Below are 23,151 nucleotides of genomic sequence, written 5' to 3' on the forward strand. Positions count from 1 at the left end.
GTACTGGGACACAATCTATTCTCAAGTAATCTTTTCAAAATTTTTGAACAATTTCGTATTTTAATTATTATTATTATTATTTTTTTTTTACATTGCAAGACAATTCACATTTTACATTTCACAATGACCTATTTCCCTTGCAGATGGAATACAATTCCAGGAAGTGAGCCGCAGGAGCTGTTAAGTTTGTCTAATTTGGCATCTCTCCAGAGACGACTGATGGGAATGGCTTTATCAAGATGCATATGACATTAATATGTCAGTTTTATATGCACTGTAAAATATGGGCACATTTAATGGGATGTTCAACAAAGTGCTTTCCTATAATCTATGAATGTTTACGGCAGAAGTAATACATTAGTTTGCTATTGTTTGGGTTAATATTAAATCGTACTGATTAATAACTGCCAGTTGGAGAACTGTTTCTCATCGGGACTAACATGTGCACACTTGCACTGATCTAGTATCACCCTAAAATAGTTTTTTTACTGAGCACCATATGCACTAGTTCCATTATCGATATCAAGCTCAGAACTGAATGCTGAATGCAGTGTTTCTGAGTTAAGCTGGCCTTTAGCAAATCAAACTCAAAGACATTTGGGACAAGCAGAATACAGTATTAAATCACCTTTTTTGCTGATCTCTTCTGTTTTTGGCTGTTCTCTTTTCTTGCTTGTTGAGTAAAATTCTGGTGTTCACACACTTAGAAATTTCAGTGCTAGTAAAACATATTGCAAAGTACTACTGTAAAAATGTGAGCCAGACATGAATGTTATAAACACTTTTAGTCATCAGTGGTGCATTAACCTGATCAAAAGTAATGTCAAGTCATTTATAATGCTACAAATTATAAATGGCAGTTATTTCAATATTTGTTTTACTTTTTTTTTTTACTTATTTTATTTCTTACAAAAATATTAAGCATTGATAATATGTCTCTCGAGCACTGAATCAGCATATTAGAATGATTTCTGAAAGATCATCCTGACATTGGAGACTGTAGTAATGATGCTGAAATAAATCTTAAAAAACAAAAACGTTATTTTAAATTGTATTGCCATTTTACAATATTACTACTTTAAACTGTATTTTTGGTCAAATAAATGTTGTTTATTTATTTATTTTTATAATTTTTTTTATCATGAGCTATGGATGATGTGTATCTGGTTAATTCCTGTTGTTATGAATTAGTGGATGACGATGACACAACAGGACATTCACGCCGCCAGTGTAAAACCCCAGTCATGTGTGAATCAGTGGCTTTGCAATTGGCTGTCTAAAGATTTGCTGTACATGAGCTCCCCTCTTCCTGTTTGTGTGTGTGTGATATGGGTGTGTGGCATGTACGTGTTTGAGATCTGTGGCTTTGCACTCCAAGCTGCAACAGTCCCCTCCCATTAGACTGTCACAAGGCCCAATAATAACCTCTCTAATAACAGGGTTGGCTCTCTCTCACTCTCTGCTGCTCTCTCTCTTTCTCTCTTTCTTGGAACAAATGTTCTTCTTCATATCCAACATCAGGCAATTAGTGTGGCTGAATGAGGATATGCTCACCATCTGCAGTTAGCCACATTTGGCTGGATGCCTTGCAAAAAGCCCAAAATTGGGATGACGAAGATGTGAGTGATTCAGTCACATCACATACCTGATGAAGGGGTTTATCACAGCTCATTTTTGCTTACAGTAGATAGCCTGACTGATAAATAGGACAATCAGTCTTGATTTTTGTGAACATAGTTCAGGCAATTACTGGGTGTGAGCTTTCCAAGAAGAGTCTAGATGAAAGCATGGGCTCTGACAACATCTGAAAAGACATCTGTATGAAAAGGAAATTGAAATTTTCTCAAATCAGAGGCTGTAGGAGTAGTGCCCCAGTAGACGTGGCGCTGCCTTGTGTCCCATCAGGCTCAACTTGCACTGATCTTAATGACTCTGACAGAGAGCAGCTGAAAGTAGTTGTGATTGGAATTGTATAGACAACTTGACTAGTTTGATTTCGTCATTAGTGAACATGTTGGGTCTTTGTCGAAAAAGTATTTTAAAAGCACTTGAATTGCTTTGGTTACATTTTTTTATGTATCTGTGTGTGCATGTGTGTGTATCAATTTAAATTAAAATTCAAAACGTTGAAATCTTTGGCAACATTGTGAAATAATAATAATATCAATAATAATGAAAACTTTAAATAAGTAATATGTAAACTCTGAGCACTCCAAAGGACCTAGGTACTCTTGAATACTTCATTGTGAATTTCAATCATAGCTTTCTTCCCCTCCCTCTGAAAAGAACAGAAAAGTATGTCAAGGTTTCTCAGCCTTAAATAATCCTTTCAAGTACTGTCAGACAAAAAAGCATTTTGAAAGCCTGACTGTTGCTGGGTAATGTCAGACACGTATGTTCATTGAACTAACAGGGTATTTGATCAGATCAGCTCTGCTTGGTTAGGTTTGAGTACATATTGTTTTGTGCAAAGTGGTTGTGGTTCCACTTTGCAAAGAACAAGGCCTTTTATTGAACTTTTTGTTGCTGGTGAAGGGGTTAATGAATAATAAGAATATCCAAGATAAAGTGTCTAAAAACATGTAAACAATATGTTAATGTTGATTTCGTATGATTTTAACTTTTTACTTCATTTAATATTATTATGTTTCGGGGGAATATATATATATATATATATATATATATATATATATATATATATATATATAAAACCACAGTGTGCTCATGGTCATTTATGTTTTTCTATGTGTTCCCTGCAGAACATACTGTGCGTGGATGCCTTCGACCCTTGCTGGATGATTCCGTCTCTGTGATGAAAGGCTTATCCAGCAGCCGCAGCCACCACCACATGGTGACCTGTGACCCCTCTTTAGACTCCATGGGTCACCACTTGGACCACAAGCCCTACCTCATCAACCAGATCGACAGCCCCCATCCGGTCGACCACTCTTACTACTCCCAGAGAAGCCCTTACCAGCCTGACTGTGTGGTGCCTTACGGGACCTTCCCTCGCCGACACTATAGCTCTCAGCATGAGCTGAAGGACGAGACCGCTGTGGTTCCCTACACCGGGGGAGGGGTTCCAGCCAGCAAGAGCCAACAGCGTCTCCCCATTGCTCTGTTGGATCAGTTCGACCGACAACTCCCTGTGCCTCGGGATGGCTATCACACGTTACAGTACAAGCGTGCCGCTGCAGCCTTGGAGCAACGGAGTGACAGCCCTGGCCGAATCCGGCACCTGGTGCACTCTGTTCAGAAGTTATTCACCAAGTCCCATTCACTAGAGGGCCCACACCATGGTCACGGCCACGGCAAAGGCAGCATCAACGGAGGCAAGGCCAGCCCCGACGGAGAACCCCCTGCTATTCGGCACCGCAAGCGCAGCAAGAGCCGGGAGCGCTGCAAATCAGCTGAACCTAAGAACAGGACGCCACCTTCTGGCTACTGGAGCTCAGATGAATTGGAACGCGAGGCCTGCCTATTTCATCATGGACCACCGGGCGTCATGACCATGGGCCGTCACCCAGACAAGTCGCAGTCACAATACTTCTTGGAAGCCTACAACACCATCAATGACCAGGCACTTAAAAACTCCCGCAGCAGCAATGATTTGGGCAAGTGCTCGACGTGCACAAGCATCCCGCTGAGTATGGATGCTTCACAGCTCATGAAGAAGAGCTCGTGGTCGTCCTCTCTCACGGTGAGCAGAGCACGTCAAGTCTACCAGAAGGCCTCGGTAAATGTAGATAAGGCTCTAATGAAAGCAGAGGCTTGTCAGCAGGAGCGATCATGCCAATTCTTGCAGGTATGCAAAAAGCCTTTTGATTCTCCCCTACACCCACATGCTCACCTAACCCACCTCCACCTTTACACCACCCCTCCTCTTCCTCCTCCACCACTGGAGAGAGCCTCCAGTTTTGATTTGAGTTCTGCTGAGAAGTAAGTGCAACCCACTAGCTGCCTTACTTTCTGTTTAGCTGACAAGCATCTGTTTGGATCCATTTGATCTCTGGCTGGTATTATTTCCCTCTCTAAACCTGAAATACTCTTCTGTTTTTTGCCAATGTTTTTACCAAGTTCTTATTTTGTTGGACTCTGTGTGTGTTTGCATGTGTATGTCTGTATGTAGGGGGATTGGATGGAGCAAACTGGATGAGTGTTGTTCTTGTGGCTGTGTATGAAGAGGATAAAACTCAGTTGCTGAGTTTTTATAACTCACAAGTTTATGTTTCAAACAGAGATGGCGATAGAGAGGCAAAAATGATGTTCAAATGTAGAAATATATAATGACCCTTAAAGGTACAATTTGTAAGATATTTGCAGTAAAATATCCAAAAACCACAAGGCTAGTGTTATATATTTTGTCCAGCTGATTACTAACAATATCTCTAATGTTTTCACCTACTTGTAAATCATGAGAAAATTCCCATTCTAAACAGTGACACAGGGCAGTGTAGTCGCCTGTCAATGACGTTAGTTGCCCTTTGTTACCGCCTTTACTGACGTAGAAACCACATGAAAACACTGTCGTGGACAAATGCTGAAGTAGCTTCGCAACAAACTTGAACTAGAAAGAGATGCCGATCTTGCTTGTGTTTTACTCAACAGGTGAGTTGTTTTGATTTGTATCTTTACAGAAAATGTATGCTATTATAACAATCAACAATATTAGTATTACGGGGCATACATGCCAAACGCGGGGCATCGCGTCTCTAAACCCGCGCAAAGACATGTCTGATCCATAGTCTGATCGTGTCTTTGAATTGACTTTGTATGTAATCTACTCGCGCAAATCGTTGAACTTGTGTTAAATCCATGATTTATCTTTCTGTCTGATTGATGGCCGTCAGCAGTTCGGTAGAAGACAACAAATCCCATCATTCCATGCTCCTTCTTAGCGTCATCAAACCACGCGATTGTTATTGTTTTTGTGGTGCGCCCTCTAGTGGCAGCTCCTACAACCTGTACTTTTAAATGGGCGAACTAAAGAACCACCACAACTTTAGACCACCTGCAGTGGACTGTGAATCAGAGTTTGCACGTGGGCAGCCACACACTAATTCAGAGTCTAAATTGAGCTGGCAGGATGTCTCACATGTTCTCTATCATGCTCTGTCAATACAAAGCATAATTGGCATCTTTCTTCAGGGCTAAATCTGGACGCCAGTTGCCATAGTAACCGTGAGTGACAGGGCATTGCACTGTGCTGTTCTTATTCTAAAGGTTTGTGGAAAAATTCTTTAGACTTTCAGCAAGTTGTGATTTGCTGTTGATATCAAGTTATGTTGATGTAGACATTATACATGGTTTTACACTTGTTCATTTGAGAGTTTGAACATCTGTGTGTGTGCACTGAGGGGGTTCACAAAAGTGATTGATCAGTATAGGGTTTTCAGTGATTCTTACCATTTTAGAATAGGTCACATCCTTAGATTAAAAATCTAAGCTACTTTTGTAGAATGGCACCTGTTTCGTGACAGCTCTTCACAGTCAGATTCTTGGGCTTGCCAGTCAGAACACTTTGAGGCCCTTTTTGCCTGTCAGTCATTTTATGCATTCACAGGGAAGGCCATATATGGTCAACGGGAATCTGAGTGCATGGTAGATAAAGCTTCTTTCTTTCTTTCTTTCTTTTTAAATGCAACTTCGGGTTTGCTTGCTCCTAGAGCTGCGCAATGTGACAAAAAATGTTGTAGTTTATATTTCAATATACCATTAAATAATTATATTATTATTAGTAGTATATAAAATATTAAATAAAATACTAATAATAAAATAATAAAATATACTAATAACTAATATATGTTTTAGATTTTTTTTAATAATATTGTATAAAATTAAAAGTGTATTAAAAGTTTTCTACACATACGGAGAAGGTGTTTGTGAAGAGACATTTACGGGGCTAGAATAAGCACCTAAAGATATAAACTGAAAACTGAAATGGGGCTAGAATAAGCACCTAAAGATATAAACTGAAAACTGAAATGTGGAAGAAAATGGAAGCTCTCATGTGGGACACTGTCTTTCATCCCTTGAAATGATCAAGTGAGGCCCAATCTGCTGTCAGGACTCTGAACCTTGTACCCAGGTCTGCTCAACAAGATCTATTCCCATTTTCTGCTCAACACTTGACTAAAGGCTTGTGTGGGTGTTTGTGGTATGTTTGAAGGAAGTTTTTGTGTTTGTCGGATCTGTGAGCGTGGATGTGTGGGCAAAGAACCAATGTTACTGGAGTCATTCTTCCTCTGACTGCCTTTTAAACACTTCCTGACGTCAAGGCCAGCCGTTTCCCCAGTAACACAAGCTCTGCGGTGATTCATATAATCACAGTGAAATTCTTTAAAGGGGGATTTTCTCTCGATGCCAGCCGAGAATCTCTTTTCAAACCTTATACTGAACCTCCATGCAGAGTGATGCATACAGCATACCGGCCTGACACACAGCTGTGCTCTCTGTTAGCATGAGTTTTGCTTGGCCTTTGGTAATTTGCATACTGTAATGTATCACATTCAGACATTTATTGAATAAATATTAGATTTTTGCTATGAAGCAGGATTTGAACTGAGGGGAGATGTGTGTTCCCAGACCCACATAATAGTTAAAAAAATAAGTTTGTGAGGGATTTAAACAATGAAACTAATACTGTGGATCGTTGTTTTTATATGGTAACAATACCACCAAGTATTACAGATATTTGTGAATGTACAGTACATTATCCTAAAACCAGGTGGTTAAAAATATGAGCTTTTCCCTTTTGTTATTCCGAGTCGTTCCTCTCTCTTAAAACCACTGTCCAACTTCTACATTCAGAGAGTCCTATTGATGAGAGTTTGCCCTGGGAGAGCTGCACTGAGACAGATGCTTAACTATCCAGGGAGGCGTCGTTAGTGTAATCATGCAAGCTCACACCGGCAGCCTCATTAATTATCTCTGCCAGCTCAAAAATAGAGGAAATGGAGATCAGAATGTGTGTGTGTGTATGTATGTACGGGTGATTTGTGGAGCGCATGGGAGGCAGTTTGGACGGTGACATGCACCTTTCAGATGAGGTTCATGACACAGTGTCACCTCTGACGCCGCAGGTCCCTCAAGACGAGTGGGGAGGCTTTCCACTGGGGAAAGATGAGGATATCCCATGTAGACGCATGCGCAGCGGGAGTTACGTCAAAGCCATGGCAGAGGATGACAGCGGAGACTCAGACGGCAGCCCTAAACCCTCACCCAAAATGCAGGCACGACGGGCCAGCTACCTCAAAGCCACCCAGCCATCACTGACAGAGATGACCACTCTGAAGTAAGCTCTAAGATTTAGATTGTGTAAATTGTGTACACTTGTTTTTATTTTGAAAGTTAACTTAATTAACTAAAACTGCAACCATTTAAAGAAAAAAAATTCTAATAAAATCTAAAAAACTTTCTATTTAATTTTAAACTTAAATTTTAAATGTAAAAAAAAAAAAATTACAAAGAGCTAAGTACTAAAAAACAAAAAATTAAAAAGAAGTATATAGATAAAAAAGGATACACAATGACAGAAATCGCAAAAACAAACAGCAAAATTACTAAACCTTTAACTAAAATTTAAATAAAAAGTTTAAAAAAATCTTAATTCAAAATATTGATATTAACTATAATAGTATATCAGTAATGCTAAAATAAATTCTCATAATGATTGTTTACTGTAGGAAAGATTATACATGGTCTTGGATAGTATGGAATAGCCATTTTTTATCAGTACAAAAATGAAAATTGCTGTAAAAACGAGCAAAAATGAAAAGAGTCATGTAAGTAATAGCCAATACTTTAAACTGGTAGATAATCTATGTAATTGCCCAACTGTTTTCTTTAAAAAGGCAGCTCAGTCCTGACACCCGGCTTAGACCTTCTGTTCTCAACTGCACTTCTTTGCGAAGCTGTGACAAATTGGATATTTCCTGATAATGAACTACTAAATTGATCAGTGACCATTTGCTGCAATTTCATCTAGTGATGTCTGATTCAAGAGTGGCTTTCTACTGATTAATTTTATCCAGTTCGGAAGTCAAGCTAAATTTCTCTCTTGGGTTATTGATTGAACTCAAATCTTTAGAATGAGTTGAGTTGATTAGCTGAGTGAATGATTTGAGTCAGTAGACACCATGCTGGGTGATGTTCCACCTGGAAGCATATACTGTAACATGTACAGAATTTTTATGATGGAAATAGGAAAAAAATGTTAATAGTAAATATAATTCAACAATAACCAATAAGCAAAAGATGTATGATATCATATTGTGTTGATTTCTGGATTTATTTATTTTTTCTTTTTTTTTTTGATGGCAGCTTTTTACATTATTTGAACTGATTCAGTAATGGATAATTGATTTGAAGTTTAAATTACAGATTTATTTTATTAGTTCCATTGAGTTCCACAATTAAGGGCCCTTATAATATGTCTTGTGTGTTACTTAAATTACATATAACATTAAGTAAAAGTAAGAATGAAAGTGTTTGAAGTTGGGGACAGCTATAAGCATGTTATTCTGCAATGGTATCCAAAACTTGGCATCTCTTGAAGAATGACTGTGCTTTAGCCACGTAATAGTCATCCAGCTGACCATCTAACAGCACAAAGAAATCCCATTTTAAAGTGCACCAGTGCTATAGTCAACACTTCTAACATCTGCCAAGCATGCAGATCTGTAGAGAGTGACGAGTTTATTAACTTTCTGCAGTGCTGCACTCATCTCCCTACAGAGAGGTGCAGGGAAAGTCTGTTTTTCTAGTCAAGGTATTAATTTGTCTGGGATTTGGATCTCTGTTGTTTTGTTTTCTCATTTATTTCAGCAGTTTTAATGATAAGATGTATATTTTATTCAGGTTTTTGTCATTTTCCTGTGCTCCTCTTGAAAAATAATCACACACACTCATATACAGTGGGTATAGAAAAGATTCACCCCTCTTAAAAAAAATCACATTTTATTGCTTTGCAGCCAAAAATCATAGGATATCGAGTAAAGATCATGTTCCATGAATATTTATTGTAAATTTCCTGCCATAAATATATCACAACTTATTATTAAGCATTACTAAGAATTACATTTGGACAACTTTAAAGGTGATTTCCTCAGTATTGTTTTGCACCCTCAGATTACAGATTTTCAAAGAGTTGTATCCTGGCCAAATATTGTCCTATTCTAACAAACAATACATCAATGCTTATCAAAGCTTATTTATCCATCTTTCAGACTATTTATAAATCTCAGTTTTGAAAAATTGACCCTTAAGACTGGTTTTGTGGTCCAGTGTCACACACACATACATATATATATTTAAGTAGAGGTTCCATAAAGATGGTGTTTTTTTTTCTTCTTCTCACTGTTCTCACTCTTTGAGCGAACAACATATGCTTGATGCAAATTAATAGAGTCCAATCATTTTTTATAGTTTTTTTTTATGTATTAATATTTTTGCAGTAAACTGCATTGTTAGGAAAGCATTTTCTAAGAACATTAATGTGATATACAAAAGCTTTTACCTTCTAGGTTGGTTCTCAATTCAAATTAATCATGTCTTTGCGATTCAAATTGAAAATCCATTAGTAGTCTATCCAGAGGGGCATCAGAGACTCGCTGTTGTATAAATGAAATAATATCAAATGACAGCCGTTGGATTTGAGAGATTTTACACTAAATTTTCCAAGTTTAAGCAAAACATTATCTTCAAACTGGGTGTTTGTGCCCTTTGACTTTCATTCTGTACTGTTTTCTTTTGTGTTCTTCCTTTGGTTTAGTCAAGCTCTGAGCTCAGATTGATTGAGTTCGACTGTTGTCCCTCCATGCCCTGCTTCCCCATGGGCACCTGACTCCTGTTAATGTAGGTCACCAGGCTTTTCTGTTTCTGCTGAGTAATGAATGACTAATCAGCCAGAGTTCAGCGCTGTGCTAATTACCAACCGGCCGTATGACCTGGGGCTCCTAGCACAGCTTGACGGGCAGAACCGCAGCTGATATTCCCATAAAGGATCCACACGGAAACATAGAGGGGTGCAAGATTAGATGGTCAGACAGACATGCTTCCCTCTCTGAGATATCAGCAAGAATCTCCACAGTAACACAACACCATTATTCCTGCCGGTCAGGGGCCGAGTGTGGATTTAATTAAGGAAGCACAATATGCCATGCCACTGCAGTGGCAAAGGTACAAGTAATTAATCTAATTAGCCCAGAGACTTCCTTAAAAGCTCTTGCATTGTAAAACACCCTCCCATGTTAGTTGCTTGAGATATTGTAAGCAGCAGGAGCGCGTCACTTATTTTGAGCATTAATTGACTTTACAGGTTCTCCACAGGTGCATTTAGTAGGCTTAATGCAATATGACTGCATCACTGTGGTTTTAAATAGGGGTGGGACTAAATATATATATGGCTATATATCATCCTTCTCTGTGCAATATGAGAATCTATACGCTGGTGCCAAATAAAAATATTTGAATGAATGAAAAAGGTGCTCTGAATAGGTTTCACTGCTCGCAGCGTCACTACTTCATGGCCCCTCGAGGTGGCGCTCAACACATGAAAAAAGGAAACATGCTAGCCTAAGAAAAAGAGGTTTTTAATGGGATGGTGGACAGTAGTGTGAGTAAAATAATAGATGCCCCAGCCACGTTAAAGTCCAAAGTCTGGACACACCTCGGCTTATATACCAGGGGTCGGCAAGTAAGTTTGCCATCAGGCCAAAAAAAAGAATTGCCATTAGATGGCAGCCCAGAACATTGTCAAAGGATAATTTAAGAAATGTACTGCAGAAAGATGCAACTGGAATTGCCTGTGACAGACTGTTACAGTGTCTTTTGTGACTGATGGTGAGCTGTTACTCTGTGTAAAATCCTGCTGGAGGACATTCATTAACAAACAGCAACATTTGTGCAGAGTATGTTTGCGGAGTGGAGCGTCCAAACATTTCATAATCACTCCGCTCCAGCTCCAGGTCTCCAGGTTTATCCATTTCCTGCTCCCACTCCTCGCTCACTGATATCAGAAACACCACTCCGCCTTCACTCCACTCCGGTTAAGCATTTCATTTGCATGCTTTTCTTCTGACACTGAAAAGCCTGTCAAACAGCACCTGATAACTGGACTAAAGTATCTTTCACATTTGATTGTGCTAATACTGTTGAAAACACACAAGGTTTACATCTGAACCAAGTTGGTTATGTCTAAAGTGAAAGTAAACAGTTGAGAGAAAAAACAATTGTATGCCTGTATAATATACACCTAAAAAATAAGATTCATTTATTCTTTTATTCCAAACCTGTATTAATTTATTTAATGTGCTGAACACAATTGCTGGTCCCCATTAACTTACTAAAAAAAAAAAATACTATGAAAGTCCCTTAGGACCACTAACTATTTGGTTACCCACATTCTTCATAATAACTTTTATGTTCAACAGAAAAAAAAAAAACTCATTCAGAGTTAAAACAACTTGAGAGTGAGTAAATGACGACAAAATTTAACTTGAATGAAGAGAGGGAACCTGCTATTAACCTTTTCACGGGCATTTTGTTTTCATAGTTTGACAGATATTGAGATGTATCATAGGATTGTATAGCAATAAATCAATTATCTCAGAATTGCTTTATTGTGTATTGTGAGGTAGCCTGTGAAGTCCAGCACATTATGGCACACTTGAGTACAGCGTGTGTGTTTGCGAGCGGGGGTTGGTCTACGTTGTGGGGTTTCCATAGTAACAGATTTGTGCTGTAATCGAGCGCCAACCTCCCGCTCTCTCTCGTGAAGCTCATACAGAAGTGTCTAAAACTGCAATTTATCGACTGGCCGCTTGAGGCTGGCTGCAAAAGGGAGTCAGTCCCATAGACTCCCCATGTTAAAATGCCCAACTTTACAGCAGAAAAATTTTTTTACAGCCTGGTGCAAAAAATGAGTTTGGTCTGTGTCATTCATTTAAATTATATTAAGCCTTAAAGTTCTGCATAATTAAGGTCGTGATCACTTGAGTGACAGGTGGATTTCTGTTGCTGTCACCGCTATATATATATATATATATATATATATATATATATATATATAGCGGTGACCGCAACGGAAATCCACCGATTTATTTATTTATATACAGTATATATATATATATATATGTGTATGCGTGTGTGTGTGTGTGTGTGTGTGTGTGTGTATAATTTGTCAACTATGTTTTTCTTCAAAATCTAATACTATGGTTGCACTTTATTTTACAGTACGTGTACTTACATGTATGTATAGTGTACTTACAGTGTATTAATCTAAGTCTATACTGTTCTATAGTTTTATCAATTTCATCAGTGGTGAAACCAACAATTCTTTGTTAATATTTCCTTCAATAATTCCATTGGTGAGATTAACAGCGTCTGAAATGTAGGATTGACAAGACAGCAGTGTACAGTAATTTATTTGCTTCAGTGTCAGCTTCATATCTGCTCAAGCTCACGAAAGTGCTCTGAGATTCCACCCTAAGCGCACTGGAAAGCCCAGACAAGGATTGTAGGATTTGCAGATTTGTAATACTGTTCTGGCATTATGAATGCTCATAAATATTTCATCTTGTGGAATTTCCTCAATCCCGCATTTTGATGGTTTTATCTGTTTATTGACGAAGAAAAGCTTCAAATGCCAGTGTTACATCTGCATGTGCAAGGGAGGTTTGTTTGATTTAGAGTAGAGTCACAATCCTCCCAACCAACTAAAGCTCCTATTATATGCCAGGGGACAGTGGTTTGACCTTTAACATTGTCTGTTTAATGTTTAATCATCCTAAGTGAGTGTTTGATGTCTATATTTATCAAGCTTGTTCTTTACATTAAGTAGGAGTAGGGCTGCTTATTTTATAGCTCAGAAGACCGAATAACTCACATGTACATTAGTCAGATACAACTCGGTATCTTTGTGAAGCATGAAAATAGACAGTCTTAGATGCCTCGGGGAGCTGCCACTGCAGCAGAAAGTACGTGAGGCACAGCGCTGCATTGTGAATGGCTGACGTAATTAACAACCGCACAGCGACCAATCCGTTGAGACGACCGAGACAGTGAGGCGGAAACTTATCAACTTATTCCGCAAAGATGACATCATGCATGACCAGTTCACTCAAATCCAGGTCCACCATGGGGGATTCAGCCCCCCTGAGTGCTTCTTGTGAAGTTTAGCCATTCCGTTCTCCAGCAGTGTAGAGAAATGCCCTGGGGCATTTTGGACTGTACCATACCGCTCCTTGAGGACTTACTGTGTTCACTTATTATGTATGTGTGAAGCAATGCAAATGGAGGGTGGGAGATCTACACCAATGCTGGAGCTTCCACTAATTCCCATACTGCTGATGCGGATGCAAGGTGTCTGCTTGTCAGCAAAGTGTCAGCGTGATTGTCGGGCATGTGTGCTGGGCTGCGTGGGCAGCTTTAAGTGAGTTTAGCTGTTTCTCTCCTTGCCCGTGTGCTGCACTCGCCCGAGCTGCTTTATGCCTGAGTGACCTGATGGAGCCACCCCTTTATCTATTTAAACAGTCACTTCCATAATGCAGGCTGCTGTGCACTGGACACATGCAGAGGTCTTGCATGAGCATTTGATTTGCTCATAGCCCCCCAACGTGCCTTGATGAAGGAACCTTGACGAGGAGCGTGCCATCCAAATGCTTTTAATGCTCATGACGTCAAAGAACATGCTACCCATTTGATTGCAGGAAATAATATGTGGCTCTCAGTTTGCATCATGCTATCTAGAAAAGAATGACCAGAGCGTCTTCATTTAAAAGTGTGTTTTTGACATCTAAAATATGCTGCACAAAATATAAAATATATTATTATTTCTATTACTATTGATTTTGATATAACAGATATGACAAATATAAATTAATAGAATGTGCCTACACAGACTTTTTAGGGGTACCATAAATGTATAACATGAATAATATATTAATTCAATCCATTTGTAAAAAATATTAATCAATTTATTATTATTATTATTATTATTATTATTATTATTATTATTATTATTATTATTATTATTATTGTTATTATTATTATTATTCTTTTTATGTCAGTATTACAAAGTATTTAAAATATAATGACTGGACTCATTGTTAATGTTTTTATGTAATATTTTAAAGTTATATTAATATTACATATTACTAAAGTAAAAAATACTAAAGTAAAAATTATTTGAAAATTGTAATCATAATTGTATATAGTAACGTAATATAAGAACTAATAAAAATATTTGTATATATTATATAATTATATTTATTTATCTATTTTAATTAGATGTGTGTGTGAAGGAGTGTGTGTGTGTGTGTGTATATATACAGGGAAGTACTAAAATGCTCCCTCTCAGCAAATCCCCAAAAATCCCTTGTTTTCTCCTCCATTCACAGTATCTCCACAGAACACTCTCCAAAGCTGCAGATCCGGAGTCACAGTTACTTGCGGGCAGTGAGTGAAGTTTCCATCAATAGGAGCATGGACACCCTGGACCCCAAATCTCTGCTAGCCTCTCCACAATACCGCTCACGCAACGAGAGCTACATGAGGGCTATGAGCACCATCAGCCAGGTTTGTGCTCACCCCCAAACACGCGGTCATAGTTGGGGGTGCAAGGGGAGGAAGGTCAAAATCAGGCCAGAAGAGTCCAACAAATCCAGTGAAAAACCATGAAACTGACCTGCGATTCATCCACCGGTGAAATGATTTCGGGCCATAACCTTAAACATTGTTCAGTCACAGATGTATACTGTATGTCTAACCAACTAATATGCTCCATGTTTCATAGAACTGGGATAACATTCATCAGACCATTACTCATCTGTCTTAGGCACGCTTAGTCCCTAAGCACTGATTTGTCATGCTAATTACAAAATGGCAAGCATTACATCATTGTCATTTGGCACCAACATTGACTTTGAAATGGCACGTGCTATCTGCTGGAAGACCAAAAAAACTTAATATACTAGGAATGTATTGAAATATTAACATTTCAAATGCTTTAGACCTTCCTATATAGATTTTGTAGATGATTTGAGATTCTTAACTTCACAGTGAGGAAATAAGAATATGCCCATCTAGCTCTCATGGGTGACTGGTACAGAGCTGCAAGCTGTAGACACATCTTTCCACACTTCTACTTTATCACATCTTCATTAACCCCCAGCTTTTGTCCACCCTCGGCTTCTGTTTTGAACAACTCTAATAAACATGTTGATCCTGGCACTGTCTCAATGTCTTCCACCGTGTCAATAAACTCCACTTGAGGAGTTCCTCCCTGCTGGTGTGGCGTGCACCTTCATTTACCCTGTAAAGCTGTCCTTCAAGCCTCACTGCGTTTCTTTTTTGGACTCTTCCTCCTCTTGCCACTGCCTTCTGTGTTTCTTACCTGCTCCTAATGACATCTCTGCAGTCTCTGGCTCTGTTTTTCCCCCTTTCTTTTGGTTCAGCACCCCTCTACATAGAGTACCCCATGCTAAGTAGGTCTCGGAGCTCATTGGACGGAGGGTACCCCCCTCTTTTCCCTAAGCTCTGGCCTGTCTGTTGCTCCTGGCTGTTCTTTTCAAATTTTCATTTCTTGTCATTTCTTTCTCTCTGTGTGTCTCCCCTCTGTCTGCAGATGAGTGAGGTTGAGGTTAACGGGCAGATCGAGGCAATGTGTGAGAGTCTGTTCAGTGAAATGGAGTCACAGGGAGTGGACACCCTGGACCTTCCCATGCCCGGGTGCTTCCGCATGAGGAGTCACAGTTACGTGCGTGCCATGGACCAGGGCTGCTCACAGGACGACGACGACGGGCCTTTGCTCCCAGCTTCCCCCCCGAGAACCACCACTACAGTCAGAACCATCCAGAGCAGCACAAGTCAGCCTTCAAATACATTATATATCCGTCTGTTCATCTGTCTATCTATCTATCTATTTATCTATTTATCTATCTATCTATCTATCTATCTATCTATCTATCTATCTATCTATCTATCTATCTATCTATCTATCTATCTATCTATCATCTTGCAGCTCACTCTAACAGTACATACATCTCTCTATCATGTATCAAGGAGATTGCCAGAGGAAGAATCAATATTAATTTGTCGTTTTTTTCTGTGGATCACAACATGTTTATCCTCAGAAGCCCTGACAGGATGTGTCTGATTTGCCTTTTTATTAGCACCGTGAGGCAGTAACAGCGGTAATGGGAATCTGAATGATTGAGTGGATGTGATTGATGTAATCTGATGTACACAGGACGAGTAAACAATGCATGTGCTATGAAAGTAGCCTACATAAGAAATGGAATATTGAGTATCTTAAAACAAAAATGGATACATTTTTTGAGTGTCTTAAAAAATGTATCCAAGCTGAGATTTGAAAATATATCGCAAACAAGTGTTTTATTGTGATATTGCGAGTGACCAACAGTGTCAGGTGTCAGGCAGACATTTTTTTTTAATCTGAACCCCCAGTGATCAGTAATCCACTCCTAGCATCATACCCTAGTTTTATTTCATCATAGTTGATATTTCTATAAAATATGCCCACTGTGTCTCGAAACTGCAAGGCTTTTGTTTACTGTTAAACCTGTTGGTGAAGACTGTCTGTTCTTAAAAATATTTTGCCCTAGTTTAAATATGATTGTAAAGACCCGTTTGCACTGAGAGTCATGCTGTGGGTCGCTAGTATGTGTTTCTGTTGTTTCTGGATGTTATTGGTGGACTGCATAGCTGCTGTTGAAGCTCTGGTAACAAATGTATTGCTGTTAAAACAAGATGTCAGTCTGTTTCGACAAGGAATCAGATTTATTTCTGCAGGGGGAAGCATTTGAATATTGCAGTGCTGCATAATACATCATATCATGAATAAGATGAACGATTATCAATGCATGAATCTAACTCCGAATGCAGGCAATTTCAGGCATGGTTTTCCACAATTTATATTTTATTATATCGATGTACAGTGTGTAGGTAGAAATAATCAAATGTGAAGTGCTTTACCATTCTGAGTTGCATGTCACAGAGCTGTTTATGGAAAGATGCTGATAAAATGATTTGTGAATGTTTTATGTTTGAAACAAAGTCTCAGCTTTCAAATGATATTATATTATATTATATTATATTATCTAGTATAACTAACCAAAATGCATCATCTGTCATATAATCACACATTCAGTGTTTTGACTGTAGGAAAACCCCTATGTTATATACACTATATGGACTAAAGGATTGGGACAACTGACCATTAGACCAACAGTGAATGACATTCTGAATGTGGAGACATTTAATATGGAGTTGGTTACCCCTTTACAGCTTCCACTCCTCTGGGAATGCTTTACACAAGATTTTGGAGCATTTCTGTAGAAATTTTTCTGTGTTGCAGAAAGTATCAAATCATCATACTTCAGTTAAGGTACAGATACCTTGGAAATTGACTCAAGTCAATTAAAAGTTAAAGTTCTTATAAAAGGTAAATTGTATAAACAATGGCACAGCTGACTGTATCAATGGCAACCCAACCTAGAGTCTGGAAATACATTATATATTTTTAGATGATATATGTATAGGAGATATATAAATAAAAGTATATTTCAATATAAAGTATAATTGAATAAAGTATTCATAAATATAAAGTATAAAGTACTCTTCAAAAATACTGTTTTTTGCAGGACAGTAGAAAAAAAGTGAGGCATTACAGACAGAACTATATGTAGCCATTAAAAATTAGAGGCAACCACAGCATTTTAATCAAGATCCAAACAAAACTGTAGATTGAGCAATTTCTGGTTTAAATTAAGTTGTATAATTTCAAAATATGAATTTTGTTTTGACTTTGTGGAATTAGCCTACATAAAACATCTATACATCTCTGCACGAAACAAAAACAGCAGATGGACAAAATGAGAATGCAACAATTTACACCTCTTCGTGAACCAGTTTGACAAATTCAGAGGAAGTGAATTGAATCAAAAGACATTCACAAACTGGATATCATTGTTGGCACTTTGCAGTCACAATTGTAATGAAAGGGTCAGGAGAAATGTATCATAGTAAAATAATGTAACGATCGATCACAGGAAACGAGAGATCCAGAAGCAGTGTGTTTAATGGGTAATCCAAAATACAGTATCCAAACAGGCAAGAGGTCATAACCAAGAAATCAGTCCGGAAACAAAACAAACAAGAAACTAGAAAACACAAGGAACGCGAGAAAACCGGGTGACGGAAAATAAGGACTCCATGAAAACAGAAAGAGAAAGAGTGGTATATATAGACAGGATAACAAAGGAAGTGGAGACAGCTGAGTGCAATAACAGGTGTGCAATTAACTGTGATGAAGGGACAAAGCTATGTGGGAAATGTAGTGCCTGCGGTGAAGAGCCTATTGGGAAGTGAGACCACTAGTGGACACCCAGGGAAACACAGACCAGACACAGTGACAAATAATCTGTTTTTCCTTTTAATATGTTGTAAAGTAGAAGAAAAGTCAAGAAAAAAATATTTACACTGGAGTAAAGCACAGATATCCAAAACTGTACTTAAGTACCTTAACTAAGTATTTGTATTTCATATATACATCACTTGAAATTTTTCCAGTTCATCCAAAAGAGTATTCGTTAGGTCAGGCACTGATGTTGGATGAGAAGGCCTGGCTCGCAGTCTCCATTCCAGTTCATCCTAAAGGTGTTCAGTGGGGTTGGGATCAGGGCTTTTTGAAGGCTAGTCAAGTTCTTCCACACCAAACTCATCCAATCGTGTCTTTATGGGCTTTGCTTTCTGCACTAAGGCACAGCCATGCTGGAATATAACAGGGCCTTCTCCAAACTGTCCCCACACAGTTGGAAGCATAGCATTTTTCAAAATGTCTTGGTAGGCTCAGGCTTGGGAAGGTTAATTAAAAATGTGTATTCCATTACAGTTACAAATTACTTATCCAAGTAATGTAATCTGATTACTTTTGGATTCCTACAAGGTCTATATATATAAGTCAATATAATGCACAACATAAATTATTTAAGAAAGGCCATTTAGTTGTAACTATGCTGAAACACAAATATAGACAATAAAAATTTGCATTTTTTTCTCCAGCAAATATATATGAACAGATGCACTGAAGAGAACTTACTCCAAGCTGTCATCTGACATTCTACTTCGACATAGTGTTAGTACATCCATCTCACTTTATGATTTCCATTCATTTCATAGGTCCTTATACACTGACCATGACCAAGCAAATAAATATATTAAACAATAGGATTAAAAATATATATTTCCATGTTTTAGCCAATACTTTTGTCTATATGGTGTATACAGGACACAAAATATTTTTAGTTCATTCTTATCAATTTTTATCACATAATTTTGCGGCATTAAACAAAAATGTTTTTAAAATTTCCACCCAATAAATAACAAAGCAAAAACTATTTAATTTTAACATTAGGTTGCAACATAACAAAATTATATAAAACTATGAAATTATTTCAAAAGGCAGGTTGTGTGTCTTTGTATGTATATAACATAAACATACACATACTACACACAAAGTGCCTTTTGAAAGTATTTCATTGTTTCATTCACTGTTCTATACCTGACCTGCATTATACAAAATGCAGGTCAGGTATAGAACAGTGAATTGTTGACAGTAGGATCTGTGTTCCTGACACTCGACTACACAAGAAACCAATCCTCAAAGCTCCACTGAGAGTCACTGGACAGTAGTCGCTGAAATCACCAGTTTCTGACTGAAAATGAATGACGTCTGGTTGCTGTGTGTGCAGGTTGCTGTCCCTGTGAACAGGGTTTAAGTTGGACAGTGTTTGCAGTTTGATTGGAAAAACCCAAGTATGTAATACTTGACAGTAAAAACATAGAATGAGAGATTATCCACAACACTGCAGACTTTGACGTTGAATTTTAATAAATCAGTACGCTCAGAGAACTGTTTGATGTCGTAATCCTTCAATGGAGGTTGCGTTCACTCTATATGGTGCTGTTGAGACAGTGCTGCAATCTCTCTCTGCACTAGTAATGCAGATTTCAGTGCTGTGTTCTCCACTCATCTTCCTACTGTTCTCCAAATGCCTGGGGCTAGTCAGAGAGCCAACATATGGCCACCAGCCTCAGTGCATTTATGGAGAGAAGACAGCTGGCTGAGGGGGAGGAAAGAGAAGAAATGTGAAAAGTTTCTTGAAATCTTATAGGATAACCTTTAGGTGTCTCACATTAGTGCTCACTTCACCTGTGGGCCGTTCAATCAAGTGAAAGTGCAGGCCTCTGTACCGCATCTTTGAGTCACAGCTTCGGTTCTGCTCATTATCATGCTGCTCCTATTGGATTGGATCAAAACACCAGGGAATACAGCCTGTCAGAACTGACAAACTGGTATTTGAGAGCTTTCATTTTCATGCCACCCCTCTTGATAAGCAACCAGACCTTGTTTATGGGGAATTCTTTTGTATTTATTTGATTTAGCATGGTCTAAAGGGTTTGGCCCTTAGATCAGTATGGGGGCAGTGATGTCAAAAAGCAACAGCAAAAAAAATCAAGTAATCATTTCATGAAGTTTTTCGGCTTGTATAATATTTACTCTTATGTAAATTGACATTAGTATTAATGATTTTTTTTTTTTTGCATCTGTTTACATTCATTGTGGACATGCATTATGTTTGCATTAATACCTAATGCATTAATGTAATTTATTTGGTACTGAAGTATCACTACATTTGACATCCATAATTTAAAGCAGACTGAGCAAACAATGAAAAATAAGTGATTTGAATATATAGTGGTGAGGTAATAAAACCATATATATTTTTTTTTCCAGCTGCTGAAAGATGATGTGGATAATTAGAGATTGTGTGTTGCTCTAAATGGGCTGCACCTGTCGGCCAGTGGCAGATGTAGTTTGGCAGGGTTATGGAATCAATAGTTGCCATTTGTTTAAACTTCACATGCTGACAAAAATCAGAAGGGAGCAGGAGCCTGATGTGACGCCTTGGCTGGGTTGACTCTGGCAAGAGATGTGACAGACATGACCTGACCTTCTGTCTGTGCCTGACATTGATTTGAGTATGAGAATTGCAATGTGTTTGAGTGGTGTTTGTCTGGGTCAAAGTCAGTATGTACCAAACACCAACTGTGTTTGTGTGGTCTTGAATTGCCTTTTGCCTTTAGCGTTCACAGGACATAACTGTCCATAACTGTCGCGTTAAAGTGCCCCAATTATGGAGTTTACATTTCATGTAGTCTGTAATGTAGCTGTATGTGAATGTAAACAGTCTGTAAAGTTGTAAAGCTGAAAGTGCACCATAAATAAAGTTATTGGGCCCAATTATACACCCGGCACAGTGCGACCCAAGGCACAGCGCAAGTGTCTTTGCTAGTTTCAGTCTGGCGCCGTTCGCATTTTCCCATCCAGCGCCACGTCATTTAATTAGCAAATGCATTTGCACCTATTTGTGCGCCCATGGACATGCTGGTCTAAAAAAGAGGTGTGTTCAGGCGAATCACTGGTGCATTGCAATTTTAAAGAGGTGGAAATAGACTGCGCCATAGACCAACTCAAACCTGGTCTAAAGTCTGCCGCAATGTTTTTTCTTTGTTATTTAAAGAACGTACATGCTGCTTATTAAACACAGGGACGCACAGCAGCATACAGACATGCCAAATATATATATATGTATATGTATGTATATATAAATGCCTACATGTCATAATGGATAGTCATCGCATGTATCAGAATGAGGCTATCTATTTGCTAGGACACGAGCAGCTCTGTTTCATCTTGGAGACGCGTTCTGTCTTCGCGTTTGCCAAATTCCGCCTTGTAAATAGCAAATCCGTCATGGCATGAGCGCCACTGGCTCTTAAAGGGAATGAAAGATGAGAAGAAAAAAAAAACACAGACACTTTTACAAAAGTACAAGTTCCACAATGTAAAGGAAGTCATACAGGATTGAAACAACATGAGGGTGAGTGAATGATCATGTATCACTGAGCTGTAGATACCGTGTCCAGTCACCCCCATTCAATGTGGACCCTTCCAGATGTCCGCACCACAGAGACCCCACCAGACAAATTATGAGATGGCTAATTGAGGGAGCTGTCAGGGTTGACATTGAGAGGGCACCTACCTTCCCTTCATCCCCTTCAGAACGCCAGTGTGCATTCAGACAAACGGAGCGGCACCATCTGCCTGGTACGCAGCAGGCCCTTATCACATTCCGCAACACTGCCTTTGGGGTAGTGCGCAAAGTCTTTGAAGTGGAGTGTAGCGAAGTTTAGGATTTTACACTTTGTTTATGTTCAAGATGTTCCACTGAAGCTGTTTTTCATGTTTATTTTATCATAACAACATGCAGCTTTTGATAAAATGTTAATGGCTTGGCTTTGCTCCATATTCGTCTTTTAGTACAACTAATTAGCAAACCATTAGCATGTAATATCTCATCCTCACCACAGGGGGCAGACAATGAGTCAGAAAACATAATGAGTCTTGTTCTCAGGAACACCCTTACACATTAAATGAGTCATGAATGAATGTGATGGGCAATTTCTTCCATTAATGTCACCCGTTCCCCAGTATTACTTTAATAAAAATTACACTCTCGTGACTGAATGAGCAGCCTTTAATTCCTCTGTCTGGAATAGGGTGGCCATTCTATAATGTCAAAAATAGGACATTTTGGAGGATTCGTGAAGCCAGGACAAAGGAAAATGAACCCAAATCAGTGACAAAAACATTTCCAATAAGGAATTTAACTTCCTCTTAAATAGATTTCAAGTGACAATATTTTATAAGGGCACATTTTATGTAAAGCATTATCTTTCATGTAAATTCATGTTTGTTACATTAATCCATTGAGAAACAAAATACCACTGGGTTGATCGGACATTAAATGGTTAGCTAAATAGAGAACATTTTTATTATTTACATCACTTAATATTGAATGAAACATAACATTCGTATATCGTTGAATTAAGTATAAAATAGTGATCTTGCAAAGAGAACAGTTGAGCATCTGTCTCAATTGTGCGTCGGCAGATTAACACCGTGTTTCAAAACTGGACTGTCCAACCTACAACCGGACGGATGGCCACCATAGTGCGAACACGGATTCAGCTTAACTTGTTGCTTTATATCAGTAAGGTTAAAAC

General features: G+C 38.5%; 1 protein-coding gene across 4 annotated transcripts in view; it reads left to right on the plus strand.

Annotated features, from left to right (window-relative positions):
• Positions 1-23,151, plus strand: part of LOC128029435 (disks large-associated protein 1) — a 108,330-nt gene that overhangs the window by 68,817 nt on the left and 16,362 nt on the right. For 3 of the 4 annotated variants that reach the window (XM_052617221.1, XM_052617230.1, XM_052617244.1), the window contains exons 3-6: positions 2,760-3,805; positions 7,083-7,294; positions 14,400-14,577; positions 15,626-15,866. In XM_052617221.1, coding sequence (XP_052473181.1) covers positions 2,813-3,805; positions 7,083-7,294; positions 14,400-14,577; positions 15,626-15,866 — 1,624 coding nt within the window. In that variant the 5' untranslated portion in view covers positions 2,760-2,812. The remainder of the gene's footprint in view (positions 1-2,759; positions 3,806-7,082; positions 7,295-14,399; positions 14,578-15,625; positions 15,867-23,151) is intronic. The other variant, XM_052617236.1, reaches the window with a different exon arrangement.

This window comes from Carassius gibelio, chromosome A2, assembly GCF_023724105.1.
Source record: "Carassius gibelio isolate Cgi1373 ecotype wild population from Czech Republic chromosome A2, carGib1.2-hapl.c, whole genome shotgun sequence".
NCBI lineage: Eukaryota > Metazoa > Chordata > Actinopteri > Cypriniformes > Cyprinidae > Carassius > Carassius gibelio.